The sequence below is a fragment of the Astatotilapia calliptera genome, chromosome 11 (genome assembly GCF_900246225.1).
Source record: "Astatotilapia calliptera chromosome 11, fAstCal1.2, whole genome shotgun sequence".
Taxonomy (NCBI): Eukaryota; Metazoa; Chordata; class Actinopteri; order Cichliformes; family Cichlidae; genus Astatotilapia; species Astatotilapia calliptera.
Window position 1 is genome coordinate 35,781,120 of NC_039312.1, and position 11,403 is coordinate 35,792,522.

General features: G+C 52.6%; 1 protein-coding gene across 1 annotated transcript in view; it reads right to left on the bottom strand.

Annotated features, from left to right (window-relative positions):
- Positions 1-10,907, bottom strand: part of pik3r4 (phosphoinositide-3-kinase, regulatory subunit 4) — a 12,788-nt gene extending 1,881 nt beyond the window's left edge. Inside the window, exons 1-17 of the mRNA XM_026184921.1 lie at positions 10,614-10,907; positions 8,493-9,227; positions 8,249-8,382; positions 7,287-7,497; positions 6,809-7,201; positions 6,601-6,735; positions 6,299-6,520; positions 5,543-5,716; positions 5,295-5,440; positions 5,016-5,219; positions 3,886-4,087; positions 1,742-1,833; positions 1,106-1,328; positions 861-1,026; positions 619-783; positions 317-528; positions 76-207 (exon numbers count right to left, since the gene is read on the bottom strand). Coding sequence (XP_026040706.1) covers positions 76-207; positions 317-528; positions 619-783; positions 861-1,026; positions 1,106-1,328; positions 1,742-1,833; positions 3,886-4,087; positions 5,016-5,219; positions 5,295-5,440; positions 5,543-5,716; positions 6,299-6,520; positions 6,601-6,735; positions 6,809-7,201; positions 7,287-7,497; positions 8,249-8,382; positions 8,493-9,210 — 3,529 coding nt within the window. The 5' untranslated portion in view covers positions 9,211-9,227; positions 10,614-10,907. The remainder of the gene's footprint in view (positions 1-75; positions 208-316; positions 529-618; positions 784-860; positions 1,027-1,105; positions 1,329-1,741; positions 1,834-3,885; positions 4,088-5,015; positions 5,220-5,294; positions 5,441-5,542; positions 5,717-6,298; positions 6,521-6,600; positions 6,736-6,808; positions 7,202-7,286; positions 7,498-8,248; positions 8,383-8,492; positions 9,228-10,613) is intronic.
- Between the last annotated feature and the right edge of the window lie 496 nt (positions 10,908-11,403).

Genomic DNA, 11,403 nt, shown 5'->3' on the forward strand with positions numbered 1-11,403 from the left:
CACACACACACACACACACACTTATGACTCTGTGGAGACTTTAACAGAAACGAACTCTGAGGCGACTCAGCTGACCTGCGATGACAGACGACTGGTAGAGCGGGTGCATCAGCAGCCGTCTGATTCGTGCTCGGGCAGGGTGGGAGTGGTTTGAGATGGGCAGCTGGAACCGCATATCCCAGCAGGCCATGGTGCCGCTGCTCGTACCTGCAGGAAACACAGAGACGTGAATGTTTCGTGCGACACCTGGACGCATGTCTTTGTTAAAACCGTTTTGCCGCCACCACAAACAGATTTCATGTGAGGACACACGGACCGAGGCAGAGCCAGCACTGGTGCATGTCCACGGCAAAGGACGTGATGAGTCCGAGGCGGAGGTCGTGGCGCAGCGTCCAGGCGTTGGAGTTGGAGCGGAGGTCCCAGCCGACCAGCGAGCCATTGACGGTGGCGTACGCCAGCACCGACTGGGCGCCGGAGTTGAAGTGGTGGATGTCGACCGTGCAGCCGTCCTCCTGCAGGTCCAGAGACCTGAAAGAGCACAGACCGACTTCCTGTCAGATATCCTGGTGCTCATCTCAAACACGGCTATCTTGAACTGTGTCGTCGGGTTTCTGTTACCTGCTCTGGAACGGCTGCACTTTGGGGGATTTTGGCGGTTTGTTGGCTTCGACGGCGAGCAGCTGGATGGATCCATTATCCGAGGCCACGGCTAAATAGTGCGAGCCCTGACAGAAGGTCAGCGTCTTCACGTGGCCGCCGATGCGAGAGTACGTCAACACAGACCTGCGGAGACACGGTGAGGGTGAGTGACTCCGCGGCGCCGCTTCTGCATGCGGGGCAGGCACACCTGAGGGCCTCACCTGGTGGTCGTGGTCTTTCCTTCCATCTTCTGGCTGTCCCACACTTTGACAGTACCGTCGTTGGAAGCCGTGGCGAAGATGGAGTGCTCGTCGGAGACTCGGATGCGGTTCACGGCAGCTTTGTGTTCGTGCAGGTGGGCGACCAGCAGGCCTTTCGGATGCCACCCTGAAACAGTCACAGCTGTGTGAGGTGTGAGCTCGCCCGCGCCCCGCCCGAGGTCCGCTGCGAGTGCGGTGGCGCTTACCTGGAGGAGGAGGTCGGCTCTCCCACTCAGCGCTCTCCATCATCTGCTTGGCCATGCGCTCGGCACTGCACTGCTCCCTCTTCTGCTGCACCAGCTGCTGAAGCTCGGCCTTGCACGTGTTGAGGCGTCGCTGATAGGCGGGGCCGCTTGCCACCGACTGCAGCACGGGCACCGCCAGAGCCGCGGTGCTCTTCCTGATCTGACTCCCCGGCCCGTCGGCGGCCTGCGAACAGGACCCAAACCCAAGTTTAGCGACTGAAAGGAACCAGAACCACAGAATTATCTCCCATCATGCCCCGGGGCGCGCGAAAGGAAGGCGTGAAACCTTAGTCGAGCAGGTTTCCTCCCACTGAAGATGAAATCTAACGATGGTTCCTCCTCCACAGCACTGACACACAATTACGTTAGAATATGATGACGACACAGCTGCAGGTGTGATGAAGAACCCAGAAAGTTTACCCACAATGCATTGTTTTGAGTGTTGTCTGGTGAGCAGTCAAACTACAAATGTCCCTGATGCTTTTAGACCCGCCCCTCTGTACCTGCAGCCTCTAAACTCTGAGAATAGTCGTGCACATCTGCTCTCAGACTAAATGGGACCCGGCACAGCAGCGTACGAATGTCGGGTGGCGTTACCGTGGCGGGCTGGCTGGAGGGCGGCTCCTGAGATCCAAACATGCTCTTCCACTCCTCGTTCATGGTGGAGTCCTGCTTGGTGTGCTTCCTGGCTGTGGGACAGACATGCAAACAGGACGTTAACCACGAGCTCAGATGAAGCAGCTTCCACAATCAGTGAAACTAAATCCGAGGAGAAGGCGAAACAAATGTCACACAAAGAAAGTGTGACGAGCACATGAAGTTCGAATAATTCTTCATGTGCTCGTCGAGATGAGATACTTTTATTTTGGAGGGCTTTGATTAGATGCAGTGAATCTGTCGGCCGCTCTCTGATCACAAAGCCAAAGTGATTAATGAGACAGACCAGAGAGCGTCTTTCTTCAACAATCTGCTGCTCTCACATGTGTGGCTGCAGATGGAGCCGATTACTGTGGCGGAATTACACAAAAACATCTGGAACAGGATTGTTTCAAAGCAGCGGGACCTTTTACATACCCCACAAGAGACATCACAACAGACACATGGAAACACTCGACAAAACAATAAGCATCAGAGCTGAAACCCTGCAGTTCCCCTAACGTCCAGCAGAGGCAGCAGTGGGTCGTGTTTACGGCCTGATCAGCAGACCAGCTGCAGGAACAGGAAAGTGCAATGAAGCACAAACAAAACAACAACACTGAAGTTCAGTTCAGTTTCATGTCACTCAGCTGTGAAACTGTAAAAAATGTGGGAGGAGCTTACCCGCCTCTAAGACCAGGGCTGGGTTTTGAATATCGATGTTCTGATTAAAATCGATTCTGGCTTGGATAACGTGATATCGATTCATTAAAATCCTGAATAGATTTTTAAATATAAATTTATTTTGCTCGAAACGCCAGAATCTCAAGTTCAATCTCACAAATTTTCAACAACCACCAAAACAGTGAATGAGAGCAGGAACAGGCTTCTGCACAAAGACGTAAACACACAGCGCCGACGCATCAGAATCAGTGAGACGTCGCCTTTCTCACCCGACGGCACGGACACGGTCGGGGCTGAAAGCCGACAGCTCGCTGATTCCAATGTGTCGGCGGGTCGAGCTTTGTGTTTACACCCTTTTTGCGCCGATTCTGAAGCTGTTAGTTTGATGTCTCTCCAAACATTATTGACCGAACCAGCAGCAAAAGAAGATCCAAACTACGCTTCACATAAACATCGTCATGGATTCACTCTGACTTTTGCTGTTTTGCTTCCACCAGGATAAAATCACACTTCATGCACAGCTCTCTCTCTCTCTCTCTCTCAGCAACAGTTTCCCGTCTGAATCTCTGTTTTCTGCATTTTTCGCTTGTTTATTACACACAAGTCTACAGCTGTTTACAGCCTGTCAGCTGCTGGTTTTTTACATTTAACTGCCTTCCGAGCAGAAAGCCTCACCTCTGTTCAGACTGAAGACATTTAGACTTCAATGATTGCTCAGCTGTGATCGAACCTCTGTGACTCTGCTTCACTTCAGCAGCATCAGGTTGCTTCAGTCTTTGATCGACTGCAGAAGAGTTTGAAGCTTCTCTGCTATAAAAAGCCAGAACAGGAGAACCTGCTTCATGTTTTATCCTCAGTTACTTTGACACAAAGACGTCTGCGGTGATGCTCACACCTCTGATGGAGCCTCACAGCGTCAGCTTTGTCTTATACATGGATACGTGCTGATAAACGATCAGAGTTATAACATTTTTGGCTGTCTGAGGCAAAATGTCCCCGATTCAAATCGAATCAGGACCTTGTGGATCAGAATGGATTCTTCGATACCCAGCCCTACCTAAGACCGACTCAGCTTAACCACAGCGAAGCCTCACAGTGTCGAACATTGGCTGTGGTGCCGCGGACACGCTCCACGACGAAAACTCTAAAGCTCCTCGATTTAACATGGCCCAGGCGTGCAGTGTAGAGTGACCCCATACCAAGTTGATCCAATAAATCCCGAGGAGGAGTCTGCAAAAGTGTGACACCTGGAAATGGTCGAATCCGCACCAGAAGGGCATTTTTAATTAAAAATGGCCGACTTCCTGCAGGTTTGGGACGTGGGTCCGGTGGATTTTTTGGTCCACGTTAGCACGTTACAACTGTGTACCAACTTTCATATGTGTATGTGAAACTCGCTGTGTGGATGGGATGTGGGTTACCTCGCTTGTCCTCGCCCTCGGCTTTGGGTTTGATCAGGTCCACTTGGCGGCCGGTGATGCCGAGCGTGGCCAGGTCGATGACGCCGGTCTGGCCCGCCTCCCCCGCGTGGCTCTGCTCGCCCATGTTGGCTTTGGCCTTGTTGGATTTCAGCATGAAGTCTTTGAGCGCCAGCAGCTTGTCCTCCTCGGCCTCGGTCATGCCCTGAGAACAGAGTCCGCACGGCGGTGATCATTTGCTGTCAACAAGTCGTGTGAATAAAATGAGGTGGGAGGAGTTAAAGCACATCATCTCCCTCCACTCGTCTCTGCTGTGAGCAGAAAGGCTCATTCACTTATTATGAAGGTGGAAACGATCAGTCAGGCTGTAAGCGTGTTCATTTTAACACGGGAGTCTATGGGGACTGAGTCGCTGCTGCCTCTGCTGGACGCCAGAGGAACTGATCATGATCACGCAGGAGGAGCTCTGAGACTCAGCAGACTTATCCTTATCTACACTCCTCACACTGACGAGGTGATAAACCTCTGGATTCCTCAGTTTGAACTTCTGCCGTCCACATGATTAATCATCATCTCTGTTTCCTCCTTTCCAGTAACAGGAACTGATCAGAGGCGAAATGTGTTTAACTGTGTCGAGAAGGTCGACCACATCCAGTCAGGAACAAACACCGACAGCCGCAGAAGAATTTAGCTTTCAAATCAGCTGGACAAACAAATCCTTTATCTTCAGAGAAACCACGACATGAAAAGCCTCGGCCTCATGTCAGTGAAGAACGTGCAGGTTTCATGCATGAAGCTGAGCGAGGGCGGAGCCGTGCAGGAGGCTAAACACTGCTCGTCGTTTTCTTGTTGCTAAATGTGTTTAATTCATTAACCTGTCAGATCTCGTGCTGGCCTCTCACTGAGCATGCTCGTGATAGATTGTATAAAGTGACTAAAAGCATGCAATTAAAATGTGAGTGCAGATTTGTGTGTGTGTAAACAACAGGCTAAAAGCTGTGTGTTGCTGCCCCCTTGTGACTGCAGCCAGCATTGCTGCAGAGAAACATCATGGCGCAGCAAGCACAGCCTGCAGTTCCTGTAGCATCCAGCAGAGGCAGCAGTGAGGCGGAGCCCATAAAACGTGTTCTCACCTGCGAGAGCAGCTTCTTGAGGAGCTGGGCGATGGCCGGGTCATCGGGCGTGGGGCATTCTGGGATGGTGCCCGCGCGCTTCTTCTGGCGCAGCAGCAGGTGTCTGAAGAGCGTGGCGATGTCTTTGGAGCGCAGGGCGTAGTCGAAGATGGAGCGACTCACGGGCTCCTTCAGGACACTGAGCAGAACAAGCTCCTTATCGATCTGCGGGGAGATGAAGACGGATGAAGTGAGGACGACGCAGGAGGTGCGAGCGTGACGACGGTGGCGCGGACTCACCTGGATGATGGGCTGGGTGATGAAGGGGTTGAGGTGGGGCATCAGCTTGCAGTAGACGTCGGCGACGTTGAGGTGCTGTGCGACTACGGTGATGAAGCCCACGGCGCCGTAACGGATCCACAGGTTGGGGTGACACAGGAACGGAGCTATGGCAGGCGGAAGGAGACAGACCGGGTTTAGTGACATCACGTCCACGGCTAAAACACGCGAAAGCCGCTGGAGGGAAACAGCTCCTGAGACTCGCTTACCGATGTCGCCGACGAACTCGTAGAGGTGCGGTTTCTGCAGCAGACCCAGCTGGCACATGCAGGTGAGCGCGTTCAGGGCTTTGTAGATGACGAACTCCTCGGTGTCGCTCAGACCCTGCTGCAGCAGCGGCTTCAGGATGGACGAACTCTGCCAGCCGACGTACGCCGCCACGCCTGCAGGCACACACAGGGAGAGAGAGCGTTTCTTATTTCCTGCTTTATTTTGTATTCATCAGTTTCCCTTCCTCCCCCTGTTAGTTGTTTGCCCCGCCCTCTTTAGCATCACCTTCTCTTCCACGTCCTTACATTTACATTCAAAGATGTCTTTATGACCTCGGATCATGAGTTAATGTTTATGCTCTCCTTTGTTTGTTTGTTTGTGTTTTTCCGGAGAACTTGAAGCTTTTGACTCCTCAGAATTGAAAAACTGATTGGACTTCTATGGCGATGTCACCGAGTCTACATCAGTTCAACGAGGCAGAGAAGCAGAAACGCGCACAGGTATCCTAAACGATCTGTCTCAGCGGCTGAGAATATTACTCTTCCAGCCAGAAGATGTTTGTGGCGTCGAGACTGAGGAGCTTCTACGTCTGCTTCACTCCAGCCTCCAAACACTGGCCTCTAAAGCCTGTAAACTGTGATGGAAGAGAACTATACTCGTCTTTAGCTGCTGCTGGTAGCTAACCTCACAGCACACCAGCTGCAGTTCCCGCTTCTGACCACAGAGGGCGCTGCTGTTAAGTTTGGCGCGCTTACCCACGATGCTGTCGAAGAAGGCGCCCCGCAGGTGCCAGTCGTTCTTGTCGTTGAGGAAGGTGATCATGTGGGACAGCAGGACGTCATTGGCTTTCTGCCGGCCGAAGAAGACGCACAGGCACGTGATGCCGTTCTCCATCAGCGACTGCTTGACGATGTTCTCCGAGTCGCTGAGCAGCGTCACCACCTTCTGCTGCACCATCTCGTGCAGCGCTTGCAGCTCTGCACAGCACACATACAGCGAGCTCGTCACATGGACGCACAGCGACGCATTTATAAACAGCACCGAGGGCGGGGCATACCTGAGTCGTAGTTTTCGTTGGGGTGGAGCGCTTCCTCCGCGTCCTCGCTGCTCAGGTCCTGCTCCGTGTTCACGTTGTTTTCCTGGACCAGCTCCAGGAAGCGCAGCGCGCTCTCGGCCAGGTGGGCGATGTTTTCTGAGAGGACAAAGAAGGTGTCAACGATCTAAACCTGCGCGGCGTGCGTCTGCGGCGTTTCTGAGTCACTGACCTGCGTACGCCAGCCTGACGATGGTAGCGTCGTCCTGGGCGAGATGGGCAATGCCCGGCAGGATGTACTCGGGGTAGATGTTCACATCGTTCCTCGGGACCTCCTTCACCAGCGCCAGAACCTTGGCCAGCGTCCGCACGGCCTGGGCGCGCACGCGGGGCATGGGGTCGTTGCAGAAGTGCAGCAGGTACGGCGTGATGCGGTCCAGCAGGACGTCCACGCTGAGCCGGGGGGCCAGGTGGAGGACGAGCTCCAGCGCGGCGAGCTTGGAGTCGCAGCAGTGCAGCGTCTGGAGGCAGGAAGTGATGACGGAGACGAGCACGACGAGGCCCTGCTCCTCACGGGAGCTCGTCACGCCATCGCTGCCATCCTGGGGCGAAGAGGAGGCGGAGCCTGAGGGGAAACAAACAACAACAGTCAGGTTTCGGCAGCAGCAGACTTTCACCCTCTCCAAGTTTCACCCTCAAAGACGCGTGACCTCCGTGCAGGTTGTGCAGGATGTTGTCGAGGTCTTTGCGGATGATGAGCACGCGCTCGTCCGCCGACTGGAACGTCTCTTTGGCGAACTGCGCCATGTACGGCTGCAGGAAGGTGTAGAAGATGTCCGGGAACGCTTTGCCTCGCTGCTGCTTCAGATACTCCTCTGCCGTCAGCCGCTTCTCGGGCTCCCGCTGCACCATCTGGGCCACCTGACAGGAAGCACACACACACACACCGGTAAAGACCTCGCTGTGGGCGCTGCACTCGCCACCTTCAAAGTAAGACCAAGTAAGAGCTCCACACGACCTCAGCTCGACCGGGAAGTAAACGCTTCCATTTGATGAAACATTTATTTTTACTTTGTCAGGACTTGCCGCAGCGCTCAGACGCCGTTTCCTTCCTTAAGAGCGGTTCTTGTAACTTCCTGTTTGTTTTTGGCCAAACGTCTTTATTATAACACCGAAACATTTCAGAATATAACACACCTGCACCACATCCTGCTTCCAACACACACACACACACACACACACACACACACACACCCTGAGCCTGGTTCTGTTGGAGGTTTCTTCCTGTTCAAAGGGAGTTTTTCCTTCCCACTGTCTCCAAAGTGCTGCTCACAGGGGGTCATGTGATTGTTGGGCTTTTCTCTGTATGTAGGATTGTAGGGTCTATCTTACAATATAAAGCGCTTTGAGGCGACTGTTGTTGTGATTTCGCGCCGTGTAAATAAAGTTCAATTGAAAAAAGATTCCTGGCTCTTTCACCTGCCCAGGTTTTAAAGACTTTTCCTGTTGGTGGAAAATTCCACAAAAGGCAGCACCTCAGAGTTTTTTAATGCAAGTCCAGAATAACCTGATTGATCAAAGAGTGAGACTCTAACATTTGTCAGCCTGAAGTCACAACAGCTCATCTTCAGCTGCTCTGTGCTGAATTACCAGCCGGGTCATAAATCAGTACCAGCTCTCTGACGCTGCGGTCCTCGATCTTCATGAGGACCTGCTCCGTCTGGAAGTGTCCTTTACGATACGCCAGCAGCTGGGACAGATCGAAGAGCGGGACGCCCTCTGTGAACAGCTCAGCGATCACACAGCCTGAAAACACACACACACACACAGATGAGGTCTGGCGTTCCTCTGAGTGCAGAAGCACACAAACATTATCACCGGAAGTGTGATGGAAGCTTGCAGCAACGCCTCCGTACCTGCAGAGAAGATGTCCATGGCCTGCTTCAGCTCCCCTCGGCTCCTCTGGTTGTTGTTGGTCAGGTCCACCAGCGGCGTGTTCTGGTCGCTCTCCGTGGTAAACATGCTTCCATCTACGAACCTCTCGGGGGCGATGTAGCACGTCCTCCTCCTAGACGTGTCGAAGAAGTAGTTGAAGTCGGCGGGGTTGTCTTCGGGCAGGTAGGTGGGCTTGAAGCTGGCAAAGTCGGTGAGCAGCACCCAGTTCCAGCTGGTCACCATCACGTTCTCTGTCTTGATGTCCCCGTGACGCACGCCAGCCTTATGAGCCTGGTCGACGGCGTTGAGGATCTGGAAGGCGAGCCAGCGCTTCTCCACGTTGTTAAGGAACGGCCGCGTGCTGATGCGGTCGTACAGGTTGTCCCGAACGTACTGGCGGAACAAGATGGCGGCCTTCTCGGTGAGAGAGGTTTTCTGGAAAGGCAGGCAGTTCTGGCAGGAGTGCAGGCGAATCTTCAGCTCCTCCAGCTCCTGCTTGTGGCTCGTCAGCGGCAGCGACGGGTCCTGGATGGCGAAGACCTTCACCACCACCAGGCCCTCGCGATGTTTGGCCCGGGCCACCTTGAAGAAGCGCGTGCTGCCCAGGCTCTTATCGTACTCGTGATCGACGATGTCGGAGAAGTAGCTGTCCACGGACAGGATCTGAGAGGGGGCGATGCCCGCTAGCTGGTTCCCCATCGTGCCTCGAAGCTGCGCTGCAGAAAGACAAACAGAAGGAGAGGTGTACACGCACATAGTGAGTGAAGAAGAAACACCCAGTGCATCATGGGAATCCCCGGCAGCCTACGTCTATTGCAGCATAACTAAGGGAGGATTCAGGGTCACCTGGTCCAGCCCTAACTATATGCTTTAGCAAAAAGGAAAGTTTGAAGCCTAATCTTGAAAGTAGAGATAGTGTCTGTCTCCTGAATCCAAACTGGAAGCTGGTTCCACAGAAGAGGGGCCTGAAAACTGAAGGCTCTGCCTCCCATTCTACTTTTAAATACTCTAGGAACAACAAGTAGGCCTGCAGAGCGAGAGCGAAGTGCTCTAATAGGGTGATATGGTACTACAAGGTCATTAAGATAAGATGGGGCCTGATTATTTAAGACCTTGTATGTGAGGAGCAGGATTTTGAATTCTGGAGTTCTGAAGATCACAGAGCGCCTGTGTGGACATGTCTTTACTTCAGGGCCCAGCTCGGCTATGTCGTGTTTTCCGGGTTTCTTTCGTTGGCCTCCTGCTCCATATCAGCCTTTGGGGACGAGCTTTGCATGAAATGTGACTGATCCAGAAGCTGCTTAGGGGGAGAGTCTCTGCTGCCTTACTGAATAGAAGGTTTGAGAATGAAAAATGTGTTTGACCCTCGAGTATGTGCCTGCAAATATTTTTAGTTCTTGTAGGTTTTATTTGGAGGGTGTGGTCAGGGTCAAACAGGCTGTCAATCTGTAGTTTTCCATGTAAATATATCAGACGTCAGCTGTCGGTGTGATGTTGGGTTTCATTGTGCTGCTGTGGTGTTTAATGTCTCTGTGCAGGAGTCTCGGGCTCTGCTGCTCGGCGTCCATCCTCCCTCCTCTGTTTGCCATCTTTAAACCATGACGGTAGAAACACGAGCTACATCTGCTCATTTCCTACAGATTGTTGTGAGGACGACACGTATCTGCCCACGTTAAACTGTGACATCGCTAGGTAACGTGGGCAGGTATTAAACCGCCGACGGGCGAACAGGCGTGTAAACTGGAGTGTCCGTGGAGCTGATCGGTGGTGTGTGAGGAAAATGTCCGCTCGTTATTTACGTTACAGAAACACAGAGACACGAGACCAGGCGTTAGACTTTCTAATCTCTGTTTTTAATTACAAATAATTTCGCTGTAGTCTGGAAATAATGCGTGTATGCATTTGCACGAGCTGGAGATCTTTAATCTGGAAGATGTAAACGGATCCAACAAGTTAAGCTGGGACACCGGCCTGACCCAGAGGAACATCAGCTTCCAGAGCTCGGAGTGAAACCGGCTGTGAGACCACAAACACACTAAAACACTCGGAGGCTAACAGTTAGCATCTCTCTGAGGGAAGTACACGGTAAAAAGCAGACAAACCTGCAGCCGTTCGCTCTCACTGGACCACAGCTACTGCTGCTATTAGCTTCAGCGTGCTAGCAGCGCTAGCCGTAGCACTAATGCTAAAGGCTGCTAACGGGAACAGGCTTCAGGCTGATCCGCCAATCCGGGTCTTCATGTCGGCTCTCCTCCTGCCACCGCAGTACCGACCCACCGTGCTCAGATAACCGAGGATAAACAACAAACCAGCCGGACTCGCTCAGCTAATCGATCCGCTGTTTCCAGCTGTTATTGTGTTTCCGGGTTACAGCGGAACCGGAAGCATCCTTAAGCACTAACCGCGGTAGTTCCAAAGATCGTATAGCAGCGTGTGAGGCTCTCTGTCGATTCAATTATCCGTGTCGGCTCACTGACAGGTCTGCGCGGTGGAGCAGCGCGTTACTCACAGAGATCCGGGGTCCGGGTCCAAGGTCCGGGGTTTGAATCCGGCTGGCTCTGTCTGTGCGGAGTTTCCGTGTTCTGCCTGTTCCTGTGGGTTCCTCCCACAGTCCAAACATACCTGTGAGGTTACCTGAGAGTCTTCTTATAATTATGTTTATTTATAAATGATGAAAAGGTGAGCAATAAAGTGTTGCTTTCAATCAGACATTTCCTAAATCATTGAGCCAGGTCATGACCTCCACCAAAACATCTCCCAGACCCTGTTTGTCGGATTTTTTTAAAAACTTTATTTATCACATTTTAGACATACAGTCAAGTAAAACAGGAATCACATAAAAGATGACATTGTGGTAGTACAATGAGGAACAGAGAGAGGGACAAGGACAGT